The sequence below is a fragment of the Amblyomma americanum genome, chromosome 3 (assembly GCF_052857255.1).
Source record: "Amblyomma americanum isolate KBUSLIRL-KWMA chromosome 3, ASM5285725v1, whole genome shotgun sequence".
NCBI classification, from domain to species: Eukaryota; Metazoa; Arthropoda; class Arachnida; order Ixodida; family Ixodidae; genus Amblyomma; species Amblyomma americanum.
In genome coordinates, this window is record NC_135499.1 from 131,409,351 (window position 1) to 131,434,116 (window position 24,766).

The 24,766-nt window shown below is 48.4% G+C and overlaps 1 protein-coding gene across 10 annotated transcripts in view; it reads right to left on the reverse strand.

Annotated features, from left to right (window-relative positions):
* Nucleotides 1-24,766, reverse strand: part of Epac (Exchange protein directly activated by cAMP) — a 296,847-nt gene that overhangs the window by 39,725 nt on the left and 232,356 nt on the right. For all 10 annotated transcript variants that reach the window (XM_077657880.1, XM_077657879.1, XM_077657882.1 and 7 more), the window contains 3 exons: nt 12,978-13,212; nt 9,348-9,531; nt 7,073-7,218 (listed from right to left, as the gene is read on the reverse strand). In XM_077657880.1, coding sequence (XP_077514006.1) covers nt 7,073-7,218; nt 9,348-9,531; nt 12,978-13,212 — 565 coding nt within the window. The remainder of the gene's footprint in view (nt 1-7,072; nt 7,219-9,347; nt 9,532-12,977; nt 13,213-24,766) is intronic.

The following is a 24,766-nucleotide window of genomic DNA, read 5'->3' on the forward strand; positions in this document are numbered from 1 at the left end:
TGTGTGTGTGTGTGTGTGTGTGTGTGTGTGTGTGTGTGTGTGTGTGTGTGTGTGTGTGTGTGTGTGTGTGTGTGTGTGTGTGTGTGTGTGTGTGTGTGTGTGTGTGTGTGTGTGTGTGTGTGTGTGTGTGTGTGTGTGTGTGTGTGTGTGTGTGTGTGTGTGTGTGTGTGTGTGTGTGTGTGTGTGTGTGTGTGTGTGTGTGTGTGTGTGTGTTTTACGCAAAACGATTGCACTGTTTCGTGTACTGCTCAGATTACGCATATTTTCCTCGAAACGTGGGTCAGTGGTGTGTCAGCACCAGGATAATAACCAAGCCGAAGGAAATGGAAATAAACGAGATGCGATCTGATGCGAACGAGCAAGGAAAAATTCGCTCTGTCGGCGCGGTGATTCTGATTTCATACAAACCAACAATGCCAGTGAAATTGCCAGGAAATGAAAATACGAGAGGAGAGAACATTTCTGGCACTCCAATATGCACCCGCTTCACATATAACCTGCACCCCGTGGCAAGATTTCAGCTTGCTCGGATGATAGTAAATCGAGAGCTTTACGAGGAGAACATATATTTATATATCAAATATTTAAATATCAAACACATAAATATTCAATGCTGAGTGGACCAGTCACGCAGAAGCATTGGAACGACCTTACGGCAGGAAGACCTAGCGGGCTTGAGAAATTGCTAGACGCTTTTATATATTCCTAGCGTTCAGGTTACAGGAACGGGGATAAAAAGGCAGTATTTTCGCAATACACAGCTCGAAAGCAATCTCCACTACTAAAGGTTATGTCAGTCAGAGAGGATTCCCGGAGTTGAAGCCAGGCGACGAAATTACTTCAGGAGCAGACAAGCTGCCCACGACAGCGCACAACTAAAGACTTCAGGTTCGCTCTAGAGGAGAACGCTCCCTGCATAAATAACGACGAAGAACAAATAGCAAAAGGGGTGGAATCGGAGGACAGAAAAAAGCAAGAAATCGGCGTCGACGTGAGCAAAATAATTCATCTCGAACTCCAAGCCGAGAGACTTCCGGCGAGTCACTTCTTACATTATTGAGAAATATAAGGGTCGTGGAAATAAAACCAGGAATAAAAACGGCTGGACCACAGGCCGACTCAGCATTAATGGAACGGCCGACAGTATCCGCAATCTCGATTCGACCGGCGCGGCGCTTCTCAATATTTCACGGCACGAAAGCGGAAGTGACACCAGGCGCCAGCAAATAAGATCTGGTTTGCAAAAACGTAGTCACAAGTAACTGCGGTTTTGTGAATTTCTCGCAGTGCCATCACTACGCAAATCGTGGTCAGCCTGCCGGCGTTCGATACCGAAAGCACCAGCAAAACATACATACCGATCACACCCACCTGACAATGTAAATAATGGGTTAGCATATTATTATTTGTCAATTCGCCAAGAGGTTCGAGACGACGGCTCCTCCTGATGTGCCGGCTCCAACACCAGCAGCGAACTGTGAGAAATTGAGCACAGTGGCCCACAAAACTTTTCGGGACACGGAAGCAACGAAGGGGATCAGTTTGTCGGTAGGCCAACACTGCAGCCACCGTTTGCACGTGCCGTTTATGCTGATGTAATCAATGTTTGTGAACAATGTTGTTTTATTTGAAGTCTGATTTTCTTCATCACCCTGTATATAAGGACCCTCGTGAGAGGGTATTGGTAAATCATCAAATAAATAAACTGAAGGCTCTGCACTTCCCGGTGCCCTCTTCACCGCGGTATGCGCTCCTCACTGACAGGCCGCGCCACCACGCAAGAAGTGAATACAGCCTTCTCGTGGCTTTCGTGTTCCGTAAGCTTCTGAGGACAGATATACAACCCTTGTACAAAGTACAGATCCGAAGTTTTTTTTTTTTTTTTGAAAGTCGTGTGGTGAGGCTTTTGTAGCACCAGTGGAAGTCTCAACTTTCACAAGATTGAGGAAAGAGTTCCCCTCGCCATCAAGAAATTTGGAACGCCCGCAATGCATAACGAGCAGCATAGCATGGCCCAGATGCAGGCTCCTCTTGCCCCTACAAAAAATTTTTGAACAGTGTATAGACTGTCCATAGACTTCTGTCTATAAAATCTATAGACGCTCCATAGACAAACCCTGGAGTCTATAGGCAATGCAAATCCCATAGACACTCTATAGACACTCTATAGATAAGAAGACTATAGACTGTCAGTAGACCATTTTTGTAAGGGTGGGACCCGTTACTTCTGACAGAGTCGGCACACACGCATCGTGGAAGCAAGCTCCGCTGCACTGCACGAATTTTTAGCTGCGGCGAAGCCGACCGCGATAAGAACGCCGCGAGGAAATCCATCGCCGCCGCAGCTCGTCCCGGATGCACAGTCCGTCACGGAGGCGCAGAAGGGCCAGCACATTTCTTTCGCCACTCTCGCCCTGCCTGGGGGGTGGGGGGGGGGGGGGTGGGGGGGAGGGGGAGGTGGGGAGGGGGGCGTCTGTTTTCGTTGCCTGCCGCGCTGACCGCGAACACCGCAGATGGTTCAGATCGTGTCATCGACATCAACTTTTGCGAAGCACGCGTGCGCCCGCTCGGGTCGCCCCCCACCCCACCGCCAGTGGTGAAAGTGGCTGAGATAGCTCCTAAACAGGGACCAATGTAGAAGCGCTGTTGAGCGAATCGAGATTGCAACTTTGTTTGAAATTTTGGGCCGCCATCTTTTTTGGGAAACTCTGCACACTTTCTAGCGATAGCGCAAAAAATGTCTCGTTCTTGTTTTTTTTGTTAACGCAGTTGTACAGGCGTTCTTAGCGAATGTTTTCAGTTTAGAACTTTCGCATGTAATCGCTAAAGATTTATTTCCAGCGATCACTTGAGACGTCATGTTTATTTTCTTACTTTTCCAGATGATTATTTATATTTTCCACTGCGTTTTTAAAATATGTTGTTCACTTTTATTTAGGTACTTTTTCTCCCTTCTCTAATCTCGTAGTGTTTATAGTTTCTTCTCACACGCGTTTGAACGTTTAGGGTCTCTTCTCGCACACGTTTGACGCAGCATGTGTGCATTACAGTTCACCTTTGTTAAGCTAGTCCAACCTGCGCCAGTCCATACAACGTTTACTTCACGGTGTCCTAAGCCTATAGAATTTAAGCCTTCAAATTAGAGGCGAAACATCTGTGATATCACAGACTAGTACCAACGAGGCAGACATGCTAGCAATGTCGTCAACGGTTATTCTTTTCCAAGCAGCACGAAGTGCAGGTTTTACTTGAATCATTTAAAAATCGTTGTATCGATACAATTTTTGAGGTGTGGTCGTCGGCGTTTAAAAAAATAAATTCCGCACAAATTGCCAGCGTTTATCGTACACTAAAAAGCCCGTCACGCATTAGTAATGCAGTCCCTCCTCGAATGATTTGCAAGTTGCAGACCTCAGTCACAACGAGTTGAAAAGTACCGCTTCTCCATATTTCGTGTTGACGCTAGCAGGTAAGGGGAAGCATTGAGATGTATGTTTTTTGAATGCATATAGAAGCATAAAAATGGGTGTGGTTTATATCCGGTTAAACCTGGAATGACGCGATAGCTACATCTGGCCGAGTGGAACTCGCTTAGTCGAATTGCAAAGTCAGTCTTTCGCCGCTGCGTTTCGCTGGGCGTTCCTCCTTCATCTTCGTCCCACTTGACAGGGCACATGCGCACAGCTGTCAGCTGTTGCGCGCCGCCGGCAGCAGCAGCTCCTCCGCACCACGTGACCAGCGGCGCCACCACGGAGCTCAAGTGGTGTCACGCTGAAGGGTCGAAGTGGTGGCGTAGTGTAGCTATCGCTACAAAATCAATGTCTGATGGAGGAGTGTTCTCCTTTGAAGTGAGCTTTGCACAAGTGATGACAGCAGCAAACGCAGCACAATTATGACACCAAGTTTTACTTCAATGCGTAGTACATAATTTACCATGTACTTTACTTTCTGGCTACGTGCAAGCTTTTTAGTGCCTATTATGTGGAACTATACAGTGCAACCCCGAATTCCCAATACACCAGACGTCAACGTCTTTTGACAACGGGGCTGTGTTCAGTCTAGTCTCCACGCGACTTGTCCGCACTACCTTAATTCCTAACTGAAGTGTTGGCAGTGTACATAGTATGTGCTCCTGTTTACAACGCCCAAGAGGCGAAGAATACGGCGAATTATGTTTACAAACGAACAAAAAAAAACGCATACAGGCATGCCCTCTCTGAAATTGGACTAGGCTTAGGCTGTACCGCAGAAACCCAATCAATGCTGCAAGATGCTGACCCGCATCGCGGCCCCTGCTGTTGTTACCGCTTCCACTCTCTGCCGCGACATGCTTCTTTTCCTACTGCTCCTTTTTCATCGTCATCAACGTCGCCAAGCATGCTGTGTACGCCTATAAACACATGGCTACTCTTTAGTGCTGGTCAGCCTGGGGGCTATGGTTCTTGTGCTCGGACATGAAGCCGCTGACGTTGCGAACGATAGGAACCGCTAATTTACGCATCAAATGCGCTCATTCTCTAAGATGTGAACAACTGCCGCCTAATATAGTAAGTGCCAGTCAGCAATCAAAACAGGTGAAGTAAACATCAGGTACGCAGTTACAATACGGACGTAAAAATCATGCGGAGTAAATATAGCGTACCGAACAAAACTGCACAACAGCGAACGGTGTTTCTACACCTAATTCGTGGCAAAATAAACAACAACAAACGGGTTACTATATACGCTCCGGCCAGGCGTTGAGGATGCAGTCGTCGACGCGACCACGTACTGGTGCGCATGGTGGGCGCTTGATTTCAACGACAAGCCGTATACTTGTGTGCGCGGACAAAGGCATCTCTCACCTTTTGCCAGCCGCGGAACAATGGCATCTTTCGCGCAGCGGCCAAAAATCGAAGCGCGAGTGATAAGATTAGCACGCTTCCAACAAGGCGCACTCGAACACGTCGAGGACTCAAAGGTCGAGTGGTGTAAGGAATGAAATAAAAACGGAGTATAAAATAGGAAGAACACTGGAAGCTACTGCGCGCCGAAGATGCCGGTACAACGGTTGATATAACATTTAATTAGCACTGCCTGACACGCAAGAAGCATGAGCATTGTCCCTAGGTTCGGAGTTTGATCGAACTGCAGTAGTGAGAATCGTGCTCGGGAATACAACGCCCAAAATGGCGCGAAAACATCGTGGTTAAAAAAATGCGATCTTTTCACGCCATTACGGGGCCCCAAGGAACGAGCCATTGGAATTCATCGATCAAAATGATAGTAGTTTCACCTGCGAAGGCCAAGACAGACATATAAATGATGCGCGCAGTAAAGTGCAGTTCGTGAATTATTTCCACTACCTCGATTGTTGACGTGCGCCGTTTATTTTTATTACAGGAGGAGCTTTGCACATCGGCTCAATGTATATACAGCCGTTCAGCCACCATGGCAGGAAAAGTCCCAGTACTGCAAATATGTGGAGTTATTGCGCCGTCATCCAGATGCGGGCGCAACAGCTGTTTAGAGACCACGCTACATCGCGCCGAAAAGCTGGACAGCGCAGAGCTTAACAGCACGCCAAGGCCTATCCTTCCCATTTAGAGTGAACTTGGAAAGTTATTACTCGCGCTACGTCACTGAAAGCCCAGTTGCCTGAAAACACTAGAGAAGCGGTAATCGCCGTTGAACGCAGGTTGTTAAATGGACCACCTAACGTTGAAAGTACGATGCACTACAGCCTGCGCACACAGACTTGATACGAACAAACAGGCTGGCTGAGCCGAGTACGCCTCATGATACCAAAATGTACCACAGCAAAACAACGTGAGCGAATCATGCCATATATAAGAAAGCCCCTCCTGAGGGCCTTCGATTCTTATGCTTCTGGTATCCCTTCTTTGTTTACAATAACAGAGCTTTCCAAAAAAACAACAACAAAAGTAAGCGTTAGTTACTTTTGTAAAGGCAAAGATTCGCGAATTTGGTTAAAGTACCTAGCGCGCAAGGCCTTACAGTATGAGTAAGTATATTTACTGCGTCGTACATTAGAGCTGGAATTAAGTTTACAATCAACTATTGTCTCCGGAGAAATGAATGACATTGCATGATGGGTACACGAAAAAAAACAGCTAATAAAAGACACACCTTTTGATGCCGGGAAGTGGGCGCATGATCATGCCAAAACAAACAAACAGCGCGCAGACGTGATCTTTAGGAAGAGAAAGTTGTCCGCCTCCTACGTTCCGTCTCTGCGCTGTTTCCATAAACTTGAAAGAAATTAAGAGCGCAGCAAATTGAACTGAATTTCAGACAATTTGCATTAGTTATCTCGCCGCACATAAAAGCAACGATCCCCGCGTTAGCGAAAAGAGAAGAAAACGAAAACAAAAAGCTGCTGCGTGTCGTCTATCACGTAATGCATTACGTAAGCCATTGTGCCCGCTTATAAGCACCGCGTCCTCCATTCTCTTAAAGGAACCTCGTTTCAAAAGAAGTCCTAAGGTAGTTTCCTTCAAATTTACTGCCAATGTTCAATTTTTTTCATATTCAAGAATCAAGATGAGAATCCGCACGCCAGTAGGGGCTTTTCCTGTTTCTCAGCGAACGATAGAACAAACAGTGGTCTGCGTAAGTCCAGTTCGCAGGAAGAAAAAGGCGTTCTTTGCCGATTTTGTTGCTATATTTCTCAAGGGAGGGGGTGTGGGCGGAGAATGGGGGAGGGAGGGGGGGGGGGGCGCTGAGGCAGGCTCCACTTCTTCGAGCACACACGCTCCTGTGGACACCGAACACAATCAGAACTGCTCTTGCCACGAGCAACTCATGTCGCTACTCCACAGACTTGAAGACTCGGTTTCGTACGCGACTGCAATGATGCTAAAAGCATCCGGATTTGCAACACCACATGGCAACACCCGACAGCAAAAGCATCCGGACGACAACACCGGCCGAAAACTTTTGAGGCGCGCGGAAAAGTGGTAGCAAAGAGGAAGCCTTACAGGGTGGTTGGCTTGCAAAGTCTAGTCGCTCTCTCGCTCTCAGCTACACTCCCCCCTTGTATTCTCCGCGGAAATAAAAAGTTGAGACTCACGTATGGTCCCGCTCTTGGGGTGGGACTCGAAGATCATCACCCCGTAGAGTTCACGCTTGACGCTGTTGGACAAGTGCGAAAGGGCCTTGATGTGCAGGAGCTCTTCGTAGATGAGGTCCAGGTCGTCGAGAGTCCTCTCCATGGGCCTGCACGACACGGCGTCCACATCAACTGCGGCGCCTGCGCCGTTCTCCATATTGTCCGCGGAAGTGGCGTCCACGACTCTCGCCATGTGTCTCGCCTCTCGGGGGCTTTTGAGAGACCTCACACAAGTCGGGGCCTCAGACAAATGCGAGTTCACAGTGGTTGACCAGCGGCTCACGGCAGCTGAATTCTCGCGCGCGCACCATTGTAATAACACGCGTGACTAAGCACCTTCTACGCGTCGCCCTAGCGATAGGTACCCACCGACGGCAGACACTGTACCGCTGGAACGAGCGGCGCGTACTATCTGCCGTTGCAGCGTTCCAACTACGTGGCTGTAATCTCCAATCTATTACACAAAGATTTGTGCTCACATGGCCGTGCGCGTGGGTGCGAGACAAGCCGCCGTTATTATCTCCACAATAGCGTCCCGCTCTGCACACACACTATGGCCCTCCGCTTCTTTTGCCACTTTTTCTGTTCTCCTTTCGCCCAAATTCCATCTCTTTCTCTCTCTCCCCACAAACAGTCAACGCTGTGGGGCAAACCTTTGAGCAAGTATCGGGCGTTAGCTACAGCCGGAGTCATTTAACCGTAGCACAGTACAACGACCGCAACCGCTGCTGTAAAGCGAGCGGGCGCCATTCATTCGGCGTGCTGTCATCGCGAGTTTCCCCGCGGTATCGTTCAGCGGATGTGAGTACGGATGCACACGCTCTACATAATCGTACAAACTACGCAACCACATTTTTTTTCCTCTCCCCCACATATTTCGTGACGTGTCGGTGGCACATAGGTAAGATAATCTTCGGGTTTCCGGCGGAAACTTAGCTAACGCTCTTTGTGCGCTGATTGTTTCTTGAACGAATCAGCGAACAGGATTGCGGCACTTTTGTTTTGGGTTTATAGGTTTAACGTTCCAAAGCGACTGAGGCTATGCAGGACGCCGTAGTGGTGGGCGCGAGATAATTTCGGCCACCATGGGTTCTTAATGCGCACTGGCATCGCACAGTACACGAACGCTGCCGGTTCGATCCCAACCGCGGTGGTCGTATTTCGACGGAGGCGAAGTGCTAGAGGCCCGTGTACTGTGCGATGTCAGTGCACGTTAAGAACACCAGGCGGCCGATATTATCCGGAGCCCTCCACTACGGCGCCCTTCGTAGCCTGTGTCGCTTTGGGGCGTTGATCGCATAAAACCAAAACAAATGGCCCATAATCTTATTTGCTGACCCATTCAAACCTGTACACACTTTTTAATAGGGTTTCTTTTTCAAACTGCCACCAACGACATGTAGATCATCGCGCAAAACTAGGCTAGCTTGTTTTTATGAACGCCTAATCTTTACCAGAGACAGAAATAGAGAGGGGGTGAAGGAGGGAAGGGAAGCTTAGCCGGAAGGAGGTTCTGCTTAGATATATCTTGCACTGGAAGAGGGCAAGAGGAGATATGGAAAAGAAAGAGGAAAGAGGCCAGTTAAAATTAAGGATATGAAGTAAGGACATCGGCAGGCAGGTCTATCGATGGGAAAGGTACCGAATGCGGTGAAGTGTACCGGACGGCGGCTCGGCGCCTGTTAAACGAAAGACGAACATATTCTTGTCGATGCTTGCCTGTTATAACGCGAGCCAACCATTTTTAGGTAATTGAGCCGGTGTACTGTTCGACTCGCTACTCATCCAGGGCCTGCCGCCTTCATTTGTTGCTAGCACGCGAAATCCTATTGATGAACCCTTTATATAAAGCACCACAGTTTCCCATGCGAATTGACGCACGTTCAACTCGCACCAACGCCGGTCATCTGACCACCTGGTTTCATAGCTGCAATCTTCGGGGTGGCGAAGGAAAAAAAAATACACCGACTTAAGTAACGACAGCTTCGCGCTAAATGTTCGGCGTATATACTCTGACGTTGCAAAAGTTCAACACCATGCTCGAGATGGCAGGCGCATCGACTCTGGTAACTGAGCACTACACATTTCACTCGAAGGAAGGAAACCTGTCCCGCTGCAATCCACTCTCCGTCCATATGGCCACAGCGCGTGACCAGCCTTTGAGCAGGGTGTTCCTTGTTTCGTGGGTGCCTTAAACCGGGAGCTTTTCTATTGGAACATTCACGTATCCACTCACGGCTTGCGGAGGATCATGCGGAGCACGGCGTCTGGCGTGAGCTGCATGAGCAGCAGGAGCACGTCCTGCAGCTCCTCCTCGGCCTGGAGCCGGTCCTCGGACGTGGGCAGCTTGGTGGGCTCTTCTTCGTCCTCACGGAACCGGTAGAACAGGTACTTGTCCTTGAACTGGTGTTCGTGCGTCACTGCGGCGTCGTTCGTAGCGCCATTGTCAGCCATGGGACCAGCGTCTCACAACTCTCTCACGGCGTCGATAACATCCGCGCACTGACGGGGGTTAACCGAGCAACCAGCCCGGGTAGCAATAACTTAAAGTACTAACAGTGGCGCAGTTAGCTTCATTTCACACCGAGCGAACACGCCTGTAGGCTTTCCTAAGAACAATATTTGATGACAGGCGATCATACGTAAAAAAAATATATATATTGCGGTATGAAGTTAAGTTCGATTTTGAGCCCAGATTGTAAGTTTAACCTAGTTCTGTTACGCTCTCATCAAAACATTTAAAGGTGCCGAATACAGAGGGCACACTGTTTCAGTGCATAACAGAAACACTACAATGGTTGCTTTGGTTTATGGGGGTTTAACGTCCCAAAGCGACTCAGGCTATGAGGGACGCCGTAGTGAAGGGCTCCGGAAATTTCGACCACGTGGGGTTATCTTTAGCGTGCACTGACATCGCACAGTATACGGGCCTCTAGAATTTCGCCTCCATCGAAATTCGACCGCCGCGGCCGGGATCGAACCCGCGTCTTTCGAATCAGCAGCCGAGCGCCATAACCACTGAGTCACCGCGGCGGAGCTTGAAACACTACAATGGTTAGAGTGAATTTTAGCAAGAAAAAAAAAAAGATGCGGCTAGGGATCTATAAAACAGCATAAACCATGAGCCAAGGCCCACTTTCATTAGAAAGAGTATTCAGTCAAGATCGTTTTGAGGAAGCTGAAAGGTCAAGGGAAAGGTAAAGCGATCCAAGTAGCAGCGGCTGGGCTTATTATAATTATGTGGCATGCGGTAGAACCTGACGGCAAAATGTGGAATTCGAAATCCTTGTAATATTAAGCAGCCCCTCATTCCTACATCCTTGTAATTCTGGTTTCTGCGGAGTTTGCAAAATCAGACGAATGACATTCGAAAAGCGACTGCACTTGTGCAACATCTTAATATGGATGTGCATATACAAGAAATTTGGCGCGAGTTCATCAGAGTGCTGCAATAGTAGCATTTCTTTTCTTTCTTGGAACAGAAAGCCACCGGTTTTTGATTCAAAGGAAGGAAGACGAAATACTTTATGGTGCAAGCTCAAATACGGCCGCACTACAGCGTGCCCTCTGAAAATTCACCTTAGAAAAATAATCAAGACGCCTCTTTTTTTTTTTCATACGATGCGACAACTCACGCTCATGTGGTTTCTTTTCCACGTACCATAGAAAGTAGTTTCGTAACAAAATGCGGAGGGTCGTTACAAGAAACGCTATGGACCTCTCTCCAGCTGTTCGCGCTTATGCGCACATTTGTGCGCCACCAGATTGGCGAACTCTAGGCGCTCCTCACATTTAATATCCACCTGTGCGTAATCGTACGATTTCAAAAGTTTCTGTAGACCAGACCTTTTTAGTCTAGAAGCAGCTCGCAGACTAGACCTGCGAGTTTTTTTGCAAGCGCATGGCATTTCATACGGAGGTTAACTGTTATTAATGCTACTTAGGCTATCTTCCCACTTTTCGAGTACTCCACTTAATACATTTCAACACACTGGGCTTGTAAGGCAGCAAAATTATGATCAGTTTAAAAATAAAATGTTTCGTGTCCAAAACTACAATTCCTCGCTCGAGCAGCACATTCTTCGCCACAGTATGAATTCGTGGATACGGCGCAGGCGACCTAGCACTCCAGTGGCCCAGTCTGTCTAGCTTTCCGGTCGGACTGTGAGGCCTTCTAAAGATTACAGGAAGGACACAATTTTAAACTCAGAATACGTTCCTATTACTGCAAATATATATATATATATATATATATATATATATATATATATATATATATATATATATATATATATATATATATATATATATATATATATATATATATATATATATATATATATATATATATATATATATATATATATATATAAGACCAATAGGTTCTCGCTTATAGAAAAATCTAGTTCTACCCCGTAAGACTGTTCTAATCATCGAGGAAAAGAGAGCATGGTATGAAATAGTGGCATTCCTTCGCTTATTAACTCTACCTAGCAGCGGAGTGCACCTGGCCTCAAACGTTTACGGGGCACGCGTGTCCCTCTGCAGGCTGGTCGTTCAACCTGAAATGAAACCTGCAACCTGCACTGTATAATGCTGGAACACGGCCGAGCACCTGTAATATTCAGGCTGTATACGCCCGGGAATAACGAAAACAGCTTTTTCGAGCAACTCGGATGCCCGGTAAACATTTAACGTCGGGTGTACATGCCAATAGAGAGTTACAGCATATCGTTACCGCGTTTACGTTATCTTTTACCGTGTTACCCGACGCCGGACTTACCGGTTAGCGCGGCGCACGCCAGAAGACGTTTTAGCCTACCGTCTCTCCTGTAACGAGTTACCGTAAGGCTGAAACGACTGATGATGGTGGCAGATGCCCAGCTTTTATTGCAAACAAAAATACGGAAGCATTGCAACCATTTCTATGAAGTGAGACGCTACATGCACTTTAATAATCTTTTTTTTTCTGCATATAAAGACGTACCGACTGCACTTCAGCTAACAGACGACTAAGCGGCTTTTCAAATGTGCCCGTGAAACTAGACACCTTTACCTGCCCTGGCCAGTTGACAATTTCACTACGTAGACGTCAGTAAGCTTGCATACACAGCGCACGTTGCGTTGCGAGTGCTGTAAAAAAGCGCAACACGACATGTGTTTGCCGTGCTGCATCGTCGCTTCTTTGTGTGTTTGGATGTGAACACAGTGGCGCCATCTAGTGACAGTGAGTTAGAGCCCGCCAACTCCGGGCTGGGGAAACTTTTTATTTTCTGCAATTGCTGAAGAATATAGCAATGGAATTACCAGTCTTTTTTTTTCGAGAAAAAAATCATGAAAGTAAATAAAAATGTTAAATCGGGCACAAAACTGAAGAGCTGCAGTGTAGTCGTCGCTATTTGGCTATGTACACGACATATAGTTAGGCTTAACTGCTCAAAAATCGGCAAATTATCTCAAAAATATGGCCTAGTTGTTACTCAAACCTCAACGTATGAGTGAGAGTTGCGAATTAAAAGCGAATGCCTCATGTATACCGAGAAATGGCGCCGAAGAACGCGGCGGCGGTTCTGTATTCGGTCCGAAGCGGCCGTGCAAAGCACCGCCATGTTTGTTTACGAGCGAACGCTAACTCTCCGCAACGCTAAAAGAGATTCCGTAAAGTGCTTGCGGACCGGTAAGTGGCGGCGCATGCGCAGATGTCGCTAGCCGGGCCCGGTAAACGGTAACGTAAACACGATAACGGTATGCTATAGCTCTCTAATATTGGTGCTTAAGCATCGATGTTGAGCACCGATGAAGTATGTAAGGGGCGGGGGAGGGGGGGGGCAATTTTCAACTCTGCAGTCGGTCATCGTGACCTCACCGTGGTTGATGGCGCCTTCCTCGAGCAGGACTTGCCACATGCCGGCCGCCTGTGCGCGCGAGTTAAGGCGCACGTGGGTGGCCGGCACCTGGAGCAGCCAGTCCACCATCTCGGTGCCCACCATGCAGCGCCGGAAGTGACGCATGTGGTACTTCCGGTCGCGGATCAGCTGCGGAGCCTGGTACAGCAGCAGCGTGCGCAGCACCCATCCCGCCCGGTGCACCTGCGCCGTCGGCTGCCCGCCATGCACGGCAGGCAAGCACACGGTTACTTCTCAAGGGCACATTCCATGCTGCACTGTTCGCATTTATGCTGCAAAAATAAACTCGGCTCACGTGTGCGAGTCGGAAGACGACTTACGGGGTATTGGCACACGCACGCAAGCACGCTCACACAAAGACACAAAAAAACTACATTACTGACACCCTCTAGACGGTCATTAAACTTCTACGGACACCGTTGAACGTCTAGAGCAAAAGCACTGACAAAAAAAAAGGCCAAAGGCGATGCTCGCAGAGATATTCTTTCGTCATTGCAGCCGCATGGCCAACGGCTTAGCCACAGTATTTGTGGCTGCTAGGAATATCCTTCGCACAGCATGCACTTACGATACCGGGCTTATCTGTCGTCTCTTTCGCTTCCGTGATAGGCCCACAGCACAGACATAGGCAGCTCTGTAACGGAAGTTACTGCTGCGACTGACATTTCATAGAGTGTTTCTGTGTTCCCTCCAAACTAGTCTTGTCCCCTCTTGCAAGCTAGCGCTTCTGGAGCACAAAATGATTTACATTTCTAGCGCAGAAGTAAGAGTGGATTTGCGAAGACCATGGCTTATCGTCGAACAATAATACTCGCTGTACTTTTAATACCGGATCGTCGCCACGGTATGCACAGCGTCGCGTGGGGCGGTAAGCCTATAGCTACTCACGTCGTCGGAGAAATACAGCACCGGGCAAGCCACACACGGTGGCATTCGGCACCGCAGGTCACGGTACGCACTCCGCGCGACACTTTCAGCGCGATCTGTTTCGTCGTTCTAGCAGCAAGACGCAATGCCTCTCAATATAAAAGGGAACACGCGAGCGCGTGGACGCGCGCATCGCGAAGCGCCGCATCCGAAAGCCGGAGAGAATGGGAAACACTAGGCGCATGCGCGAAAAGGGCAGCTGGCCGAGCTTACTGCGCATGCGTCCTTGCTGCTGGTCCTCGTCGGCGTTCGGCCGCCACGCGCTCTCGTGTTCCCTTTCGTAGCGAGGGGCCTTGTATGCGTACCAGCATCAAGAAAAAGGAAGTGAAGAGGTAGAAAAATTGCCCCGCCGCGGTGGCTCAGTGGTTAGGGCGCTCGACTACTGATCCGGAATTCCCGGGTTCGAACCCGACCGCGGCGGCTGCGCTTTTATGGAGGAAAAACGCTATGGCGCCCGTGTGCTGTGCGATGTCAGTGCACGTTAAAGATCCCCAGGTGGTCGATATTATTCCGGAGCCCTCCACTACGGCACCTCCTTCTTCCTTTCTTCTTTCCCTCCCTCCCTCCCTTATCCCTTCCCTAACGGCGCGGTTCAGGTGTCCAACGATATATGAGACAGATACTGCGACATTTCCTTCCCCCCCCCCCCCAAAAAAAAAAGGCAATTACTATTAAGAGGTAGAAAAAGACGTCCGACAAGGATGTATAGCCACCCCTAGGTGTTGGCCAGAGCAAAGCTTGAAGTTTACGCAGTTGCCTCGAAATGACATTCCCATTTCTAACGCCTTGGGTTTAGATAAGAGGCTGCCAGGGGAAACACAAAACGTTATGGTACCAAACCAAATGCCAGCAGCAATGAAACTTTATATGGTTTATGGGGTTTAACGCCCCAAAGCGACTCAGGCTATGGGGAACGTCGTAGTGAAGAGCTCCGGAAATTTCGACCACCCTGGGATTCTTATATGGGATGAATACATGGCGCAGGTCAATAGCGTAGGCAACGCGGTTGTAAACACTCTCTCATGGTGTCTGGGTCAAAAAATAAAAGAAGCAGGAACAGCTTTCCCCTAAGCTATTCTGCACTGACTTTTTTACGACATCATTCATACGCAACCTGCAACAAGGCGACGACGTAGGCGCAGAAAAGAAAAAAATTAAAGTAGGCACACTTAGCTCCACAAGAGTCTTTAGAGTTTCGGTGCTAGAAGTTGACCTCGCTTACTCTAAACTCTAGGACAGAGCCACGACAGTCGACGTTTCGAATAGGCCATGCCATACCTTCACTTTCTGTGAAAGAAAGGCGAGAAACGGCGTATTAGTTGAGAGCGCTCAGCCTTGTAGGCACACTCGAGAGGCACTTGAAGTGTGTGCACACGTAAGCCCAAAGCGGTACTCGCATGTCACAAGCGCCAACGGGATAGAGCCGACGGCGCAAATAGGAGTTCACGAGAAGGGTTTCATTGAGACGCATATATGTGAGCCTTCGATATAAGCTTCACCTTTAGTGCGACCTCTGGACGCATTCCACTTCAAAGCGATATAAAGTCACAGACGAAACGCGCGCTTACAGACGTTCTCCGAAAAGTCGTCTTTCTATTTCTGCCCCCGGAGGGGGAGTCTACATCAAATGCTTCTCGCTTTCACTTTGTGAAGCCACATTGGAACGCCCACTATGGCGCAATTACACGCACGTGCGAGCACGTTATCGGCAGGGTGCCCGCACAGAATGACAGAAGCGTTAATAGTGGGGATCTCCCTGAACGCGCGTGCTATATGGATGCCGAGGACGCGGCGAATGCTGAACGCCGAACGCGGACAGGAAAGCTGTGAAAGCACGGGCGGGCAGAAAAGCCTTCTCGAGAAAGCCTTCCCCCTCGGGACTGTCTGTCTTCCTGCCTGCGATTCTCGCGCACGCGTCCGCGTATTTTTTACCTTTCTCTAAAGTAGGCCCACTCGCTCGTCGAACCGAATGCGTCTTGGCGTCAACGCTGCCGCTTCAATGCGTGTGAAAAGCGACCGACGGAGCGCAAAACAGCCTGAAAGAAGCAAGCGAAAGGAGGAAAGAGAGAGGGTGAAAGGTAAGGAATCGCACGGCACAGCGCTCGGGTCTTCGTTGCCTGGCCCCGTGGGTTGTGTGAAGGAAAAGTTGAAGCGGCGAATAAGGTGCCCGCCGAAACAGCCAGTTTATCGGCCCTGGTCACAAAAGCACCCCCATTTTGTCCTTTCGTTTTTTAGTATCCCTTTTCAGTCAGTTTCCACCTGTAACTTGTATTAATGGTTTCTCTTTTATTGCATACAAAAGCACGCACGTTTTCAGAAACCCGGAGAATCGCGTCGCGATCGCTTTCGGAGAATGTTCCCTGATGCAGGAATCGATGAACGTATAATAAAAACCAAAAACGAGGATGGGGGAGGGCGGGGGGGAGGCGTTCTCCGTCTTGTGAGGAGGAAAATGCAACAGAGGAAACAGATAAAACTGCGCCCTCCAGAGAGACTAAATGGAACCAGAACTCCTCGAATTACACAAGCAGAAAAGTTTAGTAATATTAGCACGACATATCTCTGATTCCGAGAGCACCATTTCAAACAGGAGAGAATCCTGTAATGCGTGTTATAGATGAAATCGAATGCAGAGAGAGGGCGAGGGAAATAACTTTTATTGGGAATCTTCGTCGCGGCTGGGTCTATAGAGGACACCGCATGGCTTTTCTGAAGCCCAGGCCTCGTCCAGTATCTTGTCCAAGCTGAGCCGCATAGCCTCCCAATGCTCAAGTGCAGTTGTAGACTGCGAATTGCCTTGGTATAGACACATCGTGACATCGTGTATTACAAGTAAGCTTTATCTTACATGATCATAAGTGTCCGGTGTGGGATGGTATTTGGAGCTGTCGCCAAGCTACTTCCCTGGCCTTGAAGAGAGCCTTGTGTGCTCCCGGATGTTTATTTCTTTGTAGTCTGTAATGCTGTAATAATACACCACCTTCTTCACCAAGCGCTCGGCCCGTGAAACCTCTAGCGGCAGTGTGTGTGTTGTCATGCTGTCATTACCAGGTATTGAGCAATCGCAGTCGCTTGTGTCGCGGGTCGTGGTCTTAAAATTTGATACTCGGGCAGTGAAATTCTACCCATGGCGTAGTTTCCAGGGGCATTTTTGGAATCCGTAAGAACCATTGAGATGGCGTAGAAGCCAGAACGAAAGCAATGGCCAACCCCTCTGCTTACTCTGCACTCTGAGAAAGGAAATAAAAATTGCCAAGTGTTTACGTTCTACATCTGAACTCAACGAAAGCTGGCGCTGTGCTGCAGCCTCTCTTTTGATAATGACTAAGATCTAAAGTTAAGTGGAAGACCTACAGACTTTGCGGCAGCCTGGACTACCACAAGGATCGGCAGTGGCTCTGCACCACTGCTTTCCTTTTGTGTCCAGCCGCTCATAACGACTCGGCTAGAGTCTAGCTAACGTAGGTTTTGGAAGCCATATATTGAAGCCAAGAATTTGAACGCTTATGACGGAGTAAACACAGGACGACGCGAGGACCACAACCTCCCGGGAAGGGAACCCTCCCATAAACAGCTTTCGCTGTGAAATGAAACATACACAGCGAGAATGAAGCGTTGCAAACCACCCTACTCAAAATAAATAACCCGCTTTCAAGAAAACAAATACTGCGCACTAGGTGGCGCCCCGCCGCGGTGGCTCAGTGGTTAGGGCGCTCGACTACTGATCCGGAGTTCCCGGGTTCGAACCCGACCGCGGCGGCTGCGTTTTTATGGAGGAAAAACGCTAAGGCGCCCGTGTGCTGTGCGATGTCAGTGCACGTTAAAGATCCCCAGGTGGTCGAAATTATTCCGGAGCCCTCCACTACGGCACCTATTCTTCCTTTCTTCTTTCACTCCCTCCTTTATCCTTTCCCTTACGGCGTGGTTCAGGTGTCCGCCGATATATGAGACAGATACTGCGCCATTTCCTTTCCCCAAAAAAACCAATTATTATTATTAGGTGGCCGAATATAATCCGCAGCCACTCCCTCCACTGTGGTGCAACTTCCTCTATTTTTTTTTCACTCCCTCTTTCATCCTTTCCTTCAGAACGTGCCCAGCGAAAGTGGACACATGAACCACGCCTTTTCTAGGCCTTTTTTTCCTCTTATAAACGAACTTTCATTCCTTTCCTTTTCTTTTTATCTTTGAGCGGAACGTCTTTACAGAACCGCTCAGCTTTTAAACAGCCCCCGAAACGGCCCCACGCCGACTATAGCTCCCTTCTTCCCTCAACACTCCCTTAGACTGCGTTTCTGTTTATTTATATGCAACTTTCGGTCCCTATAGTTCACGTCGCCAGAGCGTATACTAAACGATGAATAATGCTCACAACGAAATATAAAAACAATGACGCGAACCCTATCCTTGCATCCGCTGACTCGACGGGAAAGAAGCGAAGCAGGGCAGCGAGCAAGCGGGGATGAATACGAGGTCGGCCTTTTCTCTTCCGGCCAAGACAATTTATTTCGACGCCCGTGAACAAACAGGAAACAACATCTAGAGCTGTTCGAGAACTCCGAGTGCGCGCTGATATTGCGGCGGCCACGCTCCCTCATTGGTAACTGCAGCAAGAAACCCATAAACACGCCAGTAAGATGAATAGCCAGCGCTGATCCTATCGAAAAAGGAATACAAAACAACAACAGAGGCTATGTTCTACCGTAAGCTATAGGCACCGGCTTTAAAGAGATATAAAAGCGTCGCAACATCACCTCTCTAAACTGCGGAGGCTGCTTCGAATAGAGGGCGCCGTCTCGCGTTCGTAGCGCCAGTAGCGGCGAGAGCATTAGGGTTCCATGTTTAGGAAAGAATCATTCATTTTCGAGGGCAGGTTTCGAAGCAAGGGCAAGTTCAGCACAGAGGGCCGGTTCGTAACCCAGTGCCCTTTTCGCTAAGCGCGCACGTAATGACGCGCGAGAGAGCCTTCTATGCATAGCGCGTACACTCGAGCGAACGCGTCTACGACCATACGTGTATACTCTGCGGGCATTACGGTACGCGCGCAATTCTCTTAACGACTTTGCGGACCCTGGCCCGTTGCCGTCCTCCGAAAGAGGCGCAGCAATTGCACCGCGTGGCGACGATTCTTTCCGCTGAAACCAAAATTTCGCGCGGGCGTTTTTGTACGCCTTTTCCACTCCCGACTCGTTTTTCCTTTTTACCCCCCCCCCCCCTAAATCCCTCTGTATTTCAACGTAAGTTTATGTTTATTTTTTCCTCTTCCTGTCCTTCAAGGGTTGCGATTTCCTTATAAAAAAAAGCGGGAATTGGGGAGGGGGGGGGGGTGCTGCTTGCGACGCTTCTTTCTGGTCCTTATATCTCCCTCCCTGTCGTTTGCTCTTGTTTTCCATTTATTTTTTCCTTTAAACAAAAGGACCACCGTCCCCGGAACATCGAAGGAGGGTGCGCCGCGACGGTCGAAATAGCGCCGCGGTCCGTACGCTACTTGGGAAAATTAAAATTCGCGAGCCCACGCGGACGGACGAATACGTTCGCCTTCCCGTTTTTTTTTTTAAATTTTAATTCTAGAAGAATAAATGAGTGGGCCGCAGAAAATTGTGCCCTCGAAAAGAAATAGACAAGAAAGACGAGAAGGAAGGAAGGGAAGGTATAAACTGGGACTGGGTGGAAATGGTCACCGGAAGAGGGCCGAAGCGGGTAGCAGCCAAAGTCGATTAGGGGCCGCGGCACGTGCAGCAGCGCGTGCGGTGGATGTGTAAACATCGCTTCGGCGGGCCGGTGCGTGCGTGCGCGCACGTTCGCTGGCAGCGCAAACGAGCTACCGCTATACAACCTGCCCGGGTTAACTGCCTCTCTTTGGCGCCCAAAGTGGGTCGTTACGGGAGCCGCCGCGAGAGGCGCTGGTATTCGCAGCAGCGCACGCTTCGGACGTTGGATGAAAGGGCCGCACTGCTTGCTCGCTCCCTTCGACATCTTCCTCCTTATTCCAGAGAGTGAGCGGACGTGCTTGAGACAACACCCTCGCCCATCGCCCCTCAGAGGTGCTACCGCGACCTTGCATGGGTATAAAACGCACACGTAACGTACGGACGAAGGCTTAACTGAACTTGACGGTCGTGGAAGTGAATAAAACTGCCACGGAGTCACCTAGCTGTGCTAGTAGTTATAGCCTACATAAATGAACGAGGTTTTCAAGCGTAACGGGGAAACCGAAAGTCGAGCTTCTCTAGCTCAGCGCTTTCGTTAGATTGAGAAATTCGTAATTTGCACCAGATCAGTGCGTTACCTTTAGTAGCTACTGGCAAACATTGAATTTGTGCGAGATTTCTGGCATAGATTGAACTTGTGCGAGATTTCCCACTACGTTTCGCTTCACTGTCTTTTCTTCTGACTGCAATGCATACAGGCAGTACGAATGAGGACACTTGGCTCACGCTGTAGAGCGAAATTTGTATTTACTTCTGCTTAAAACTCAAAAAGGCATTCAAGGAGTCAAGCGTGTAGAGAAACACCGATCAGATAAAAATTAAAAGTACGGTTCTAACCAACATATGGCGACTAATCGCTGACTTCGTACTAATACTGCGTTCACTTCGCCTATTTACTTACTTTTTATTTGATTGATTGTTTGATTGACCGACTGACGGACTGATTGATTGATTGAATGATTAATTGATTGATTGATTGATTGATTGATTGATTGATTGTAATACACAAAATCGAACTGCAGATCTCTCGCGCAAGCTAGGAGCCGAGACACAAGAGATAATCGGCGCCCTGAGTGCTCTTTATGTCCAAGTACCCGAAAAACCACTCGAGCCAAATAAACGTTGACAGAATTAACGTCTGTCACCTGGAGAAAGCCGCGCGTCTGATATGCTCAGAGCACTTATATGCTCAGGCAAATTATATGTTCAGATACGTGAGTACATGGCGGTCTCATCTAGTCAAGCGCTCCTTAAGTGGTGGTCGCAGTTACCAAATCAGAGATGACCCCTGGTTTGTCCAGCTGTTAGCGTCAATCATAATAATTAAACACGCCTGTCCCAAGCAGAACTGGCAATGCGCTAAATAAACAAAGTGGCGATGAAGCATGGCCGCACAGAGCGGCCTGTGTCCAAACAGGCGGCGTAAGGACAAAGGTGTCCGCGAATCAGCGCACTATGGGACACTTAAAGTAGTGCTCCTATGTTCTCCCTCCGTCGATGTGCACAAAGAAACACTGATTATTTAGAGTGTCCCAACCGCTCGTGCTACATTTTATAGAATAAAGCCGGAGCATGCCTCAGTGATATCCACCCGATGGCGAAGCGTGCGCACACACCAACGCACGCTGTCGGCGAACAAAGCCCTGGCGGTTGGTGAGCGGCTGGGAATATTGTTTACGCGGAAGGCAGCAAGGTCCCGCGCGAATGAAGCCCCGGCGCCGCTTCGCGAGGCGAGAAATCTGCGAGGCGAGAAATCTGCGCGGCGCGCAATTCGGAGCTGGATCGCTTCCAGAATCGATACCGGGCTCCTGCAACGGAATCACCGGTCCGGAGGCCACGCCCCTCGCGGACGTTCGCGCGTAGCCACTTGGCCGACGCGTTTCGATCACTCTCTCCCAACTCTTCCTCTCTCCCCAGTCCGCTGAGCTCCCATCCAACGGCGTCCATCTCTGCGCGATAATCGCCAAACGCTAGTCGTGAGCCGAGAATGGCGGAAATGGACGCTCATCGCCATCATGCAATGAACGCGGCGAGAGAGCGCAGAAATGGACCCTTTTCGAAAACACCAAGCCAGCTTCGCCCACGCTAGAGTAACGGCAGAGCAGCGGGTTCAAATCTGAAAACGCTGACGCAGTCTATGCGTCTTATCAGGTTCACTGGTTGATTGCCCTGCTTGCTTAATGACTGATTGATCGTTTAATTGACTAATTGATCAATTGACTGACAGGTCAAATGATTTATTGATCGATCGATCAATTGTTCAATTGACTGTTCAGGTGATTGATCGATTGACTAATTGATTTAGTGATTGATCGATTAATCTAGTGAACGATTGATCGGTTGATTGATTGACTTATTTATTGATTGATTCATTGCGTGACTAAATTTTACAAGGCAAAGCGATGCTCTAAATATTTTGTTAATTCCTCAAAACAACAGGCAAGCAGCAAGACAGCACGCAACACTCCATGCTAAAAAAATATCAGGGTGACAGCGGTACATACACGGACACACACGACTAAAAACCTGTGAAACAATCGCACAGCCATCAACTTTAAATTGTGACACCAAGGCCTTTAGAAAGCGAAGCGATGTGGAATTTCTTGTATCAACGTAACTTGATTTGGTTTGTGATGAATCAAGGAATACAACCTAGTGACAACAATTACACTGAGCGTGCGTCAAGCGACAGGTTAACTTCTGCACATTTGTTCGTTCCGCCGTCACTTTAGCATATAATACGAAATCCGGGCCACGTTTAATTCACGCGAGGCGCGACACACTTCGCTGTGCAGTTATTCTCCGCCTTGCGAAATAGCAGCGGCAGCTCTTGTGCGGTTGACACACTTCGCTTAAAGAAAAAATGGACAATGCGTTTAAACAGCGCGCCATTTCTCATCTTCCTTCAGTGGCCGACGCAGAAAATAAGGAAGACACTTGTAAAGACAGTTGCAGGCAAGTGCGCGGAGAACCTAACAAAAAAAAATCCGGCACTCTGCTCTGAAAGACCATAAAGCACACTTAGACGCACGCTTTGCTCTGTACACAAAAGTTTCTGAGCAAATTAGTTACCTCGAAACATAGTTGTACCTCGCTGTGTGCAAGCGCATAAACGAATCGACACATTTCCAGTTACCAGCTTCGCCCACGTACACTTTCAGCGCCCCGCACTTTGTGTTGCCTCTAGCAAGGCGAAACATTTAGGACGCGTAAGAACAATTTTTGAAAGCAAAACCCACCTTTGCCGATTACCTGCGCAGTGTGTTCGAGGACTGAGGTAAAAAATAATGAGGCGAGACAGGTCGTCTTGAAGGCTTTTTCTCGCCGAGTGGCCGTGATGAAAATTTACAGCGCTTTCTTTATTAACGAGAGTTAATTTGTTCCTTCCGCGCCCAGTGCTCACCTTATCTCTTTCTTCGTTGCTCACGCATGAGTATGTTTAGGATTTTCACGCAAAAACACCTCGGCTAAACGACTCCCGAATGTAGGTTTCTCTTTTCCTTTAGCAGCACCGAGCAAAGTAAGGTAGAGGCGCCAATTAATTATTTCTCCACCTAGCCAACTTTCGCACAATGATACTTATTTTGTTGCGCATATTTCTCATTTTTAGGCCTGCAATCCTATAGGCGTCCAAAAACGGCACATTGCTTTACACGACAGTGTTTTCTTCCCGCAAAATTTATTTCGTCACAATTTTACCTATTCAAAGAATTTCCGGCGTGTCCATTTTATTACTTTTATTGTGAACTGTGTGTGTTGCAGCTGTGTTTTGTTCAGCGTTATGTCGCCAGTTTCCAGTGCTTTTCTTCGGTTATGTATGTTAAAAGGAGTAACCGCGCCCCAATCAAGCACCAACATTTCTTTTTATGTCCATGTCAATAAAAAAAACACGACCTTTCGCTTCTACTCGAAGAGCCATTTCTTGCTGCTTCGTCTTTTATCTCTTCGTCTCGTGTCTGCGTTGGAGGGGGGGGGGGGGGGGAGGGGGCAAGCTGACCTGCCAAAGGTAGCAAGCGTAATTACCGCAGGCGCACTGACACTAGTAGCCTTTATTAGAACTAATCGTTGATGCAAAAGACGGTGTCTGTGCCGAAGAATATCAATGATCAATACCCACCAACGACTTAAAATCGACTATCATGCGCATTGCCGAACTTGAACTTCCATTAACAAGGACGCACTAGAACAAAAATAGCAAGGAAAATGTAGTTACTGCGATAACACATCTACCACGACTAGGGTGCTTCTGCATATTATCAAGTAAACATGTAACTCATAAAACATTCGGTCACAGTGAAAAATGTTCAGTCAACTCTAAACGCCTTGATCTAAACCCTGCAAGCCGCTTCTAGTCCTGATATACGCGCTGATATTTCTCCGTGCTTTTCTTCTTTGTTCTGAGAGATAGGCCTCATTTAGGCATGACTCCTTTGGCCTGAAGAATGTTTATTCACCTGCGGAGATCGGGCCCAACAGGAAGAGGAGCTTAGGAAATGTGCTTGAGAAATGGGTCTCAGACCCCACCTTGAGTAGAAAACCTTATGCCATGGCGCTCTTTGGCCACAGGCGCCCTTGCACGATAAAAAAAAGGGGCCGCCACCGTCTGGAAGACGTTAAAGTAACGAGCGTTAGCTTTATTGGCCATGCGTAAAACGAAAGCCTTTCCGCATCCAGCAGGGCCAGCGACGAAATCCCTAAGCGCTTCGGAAAAGTAACAACTTTTCCACCTAGCGGAGCGATCAACGCCTAGCGCCATCTATCAGAGAAATTGCGATGCACGTCTACCCGTTGTCGAGTTACACCCCTTCAAGATACGTCCCAAACGGAATTTGCTTCGTTTGTGAGGTCAAGGTGCGCCTTGAATTCGGCTTGCGGTGCGGTATGGTAACGCTTCAATTAGTAATTGTATGTATATAATGCTTACCTATTATTTATTTGTGGCTTTTTTTTCTATACCACAACCCGTTTGCCTACCAAATTCGGTACACAACTGTCGCCGGATGGATGCCCCTTGTTGTCGGAGTATATATAACGGAACGGATGTATACACTGTAGATGGTGCTATAAGTCTCAATGCGAGATGTGCTGTTTTCTAGTTGCTGCCACAGATG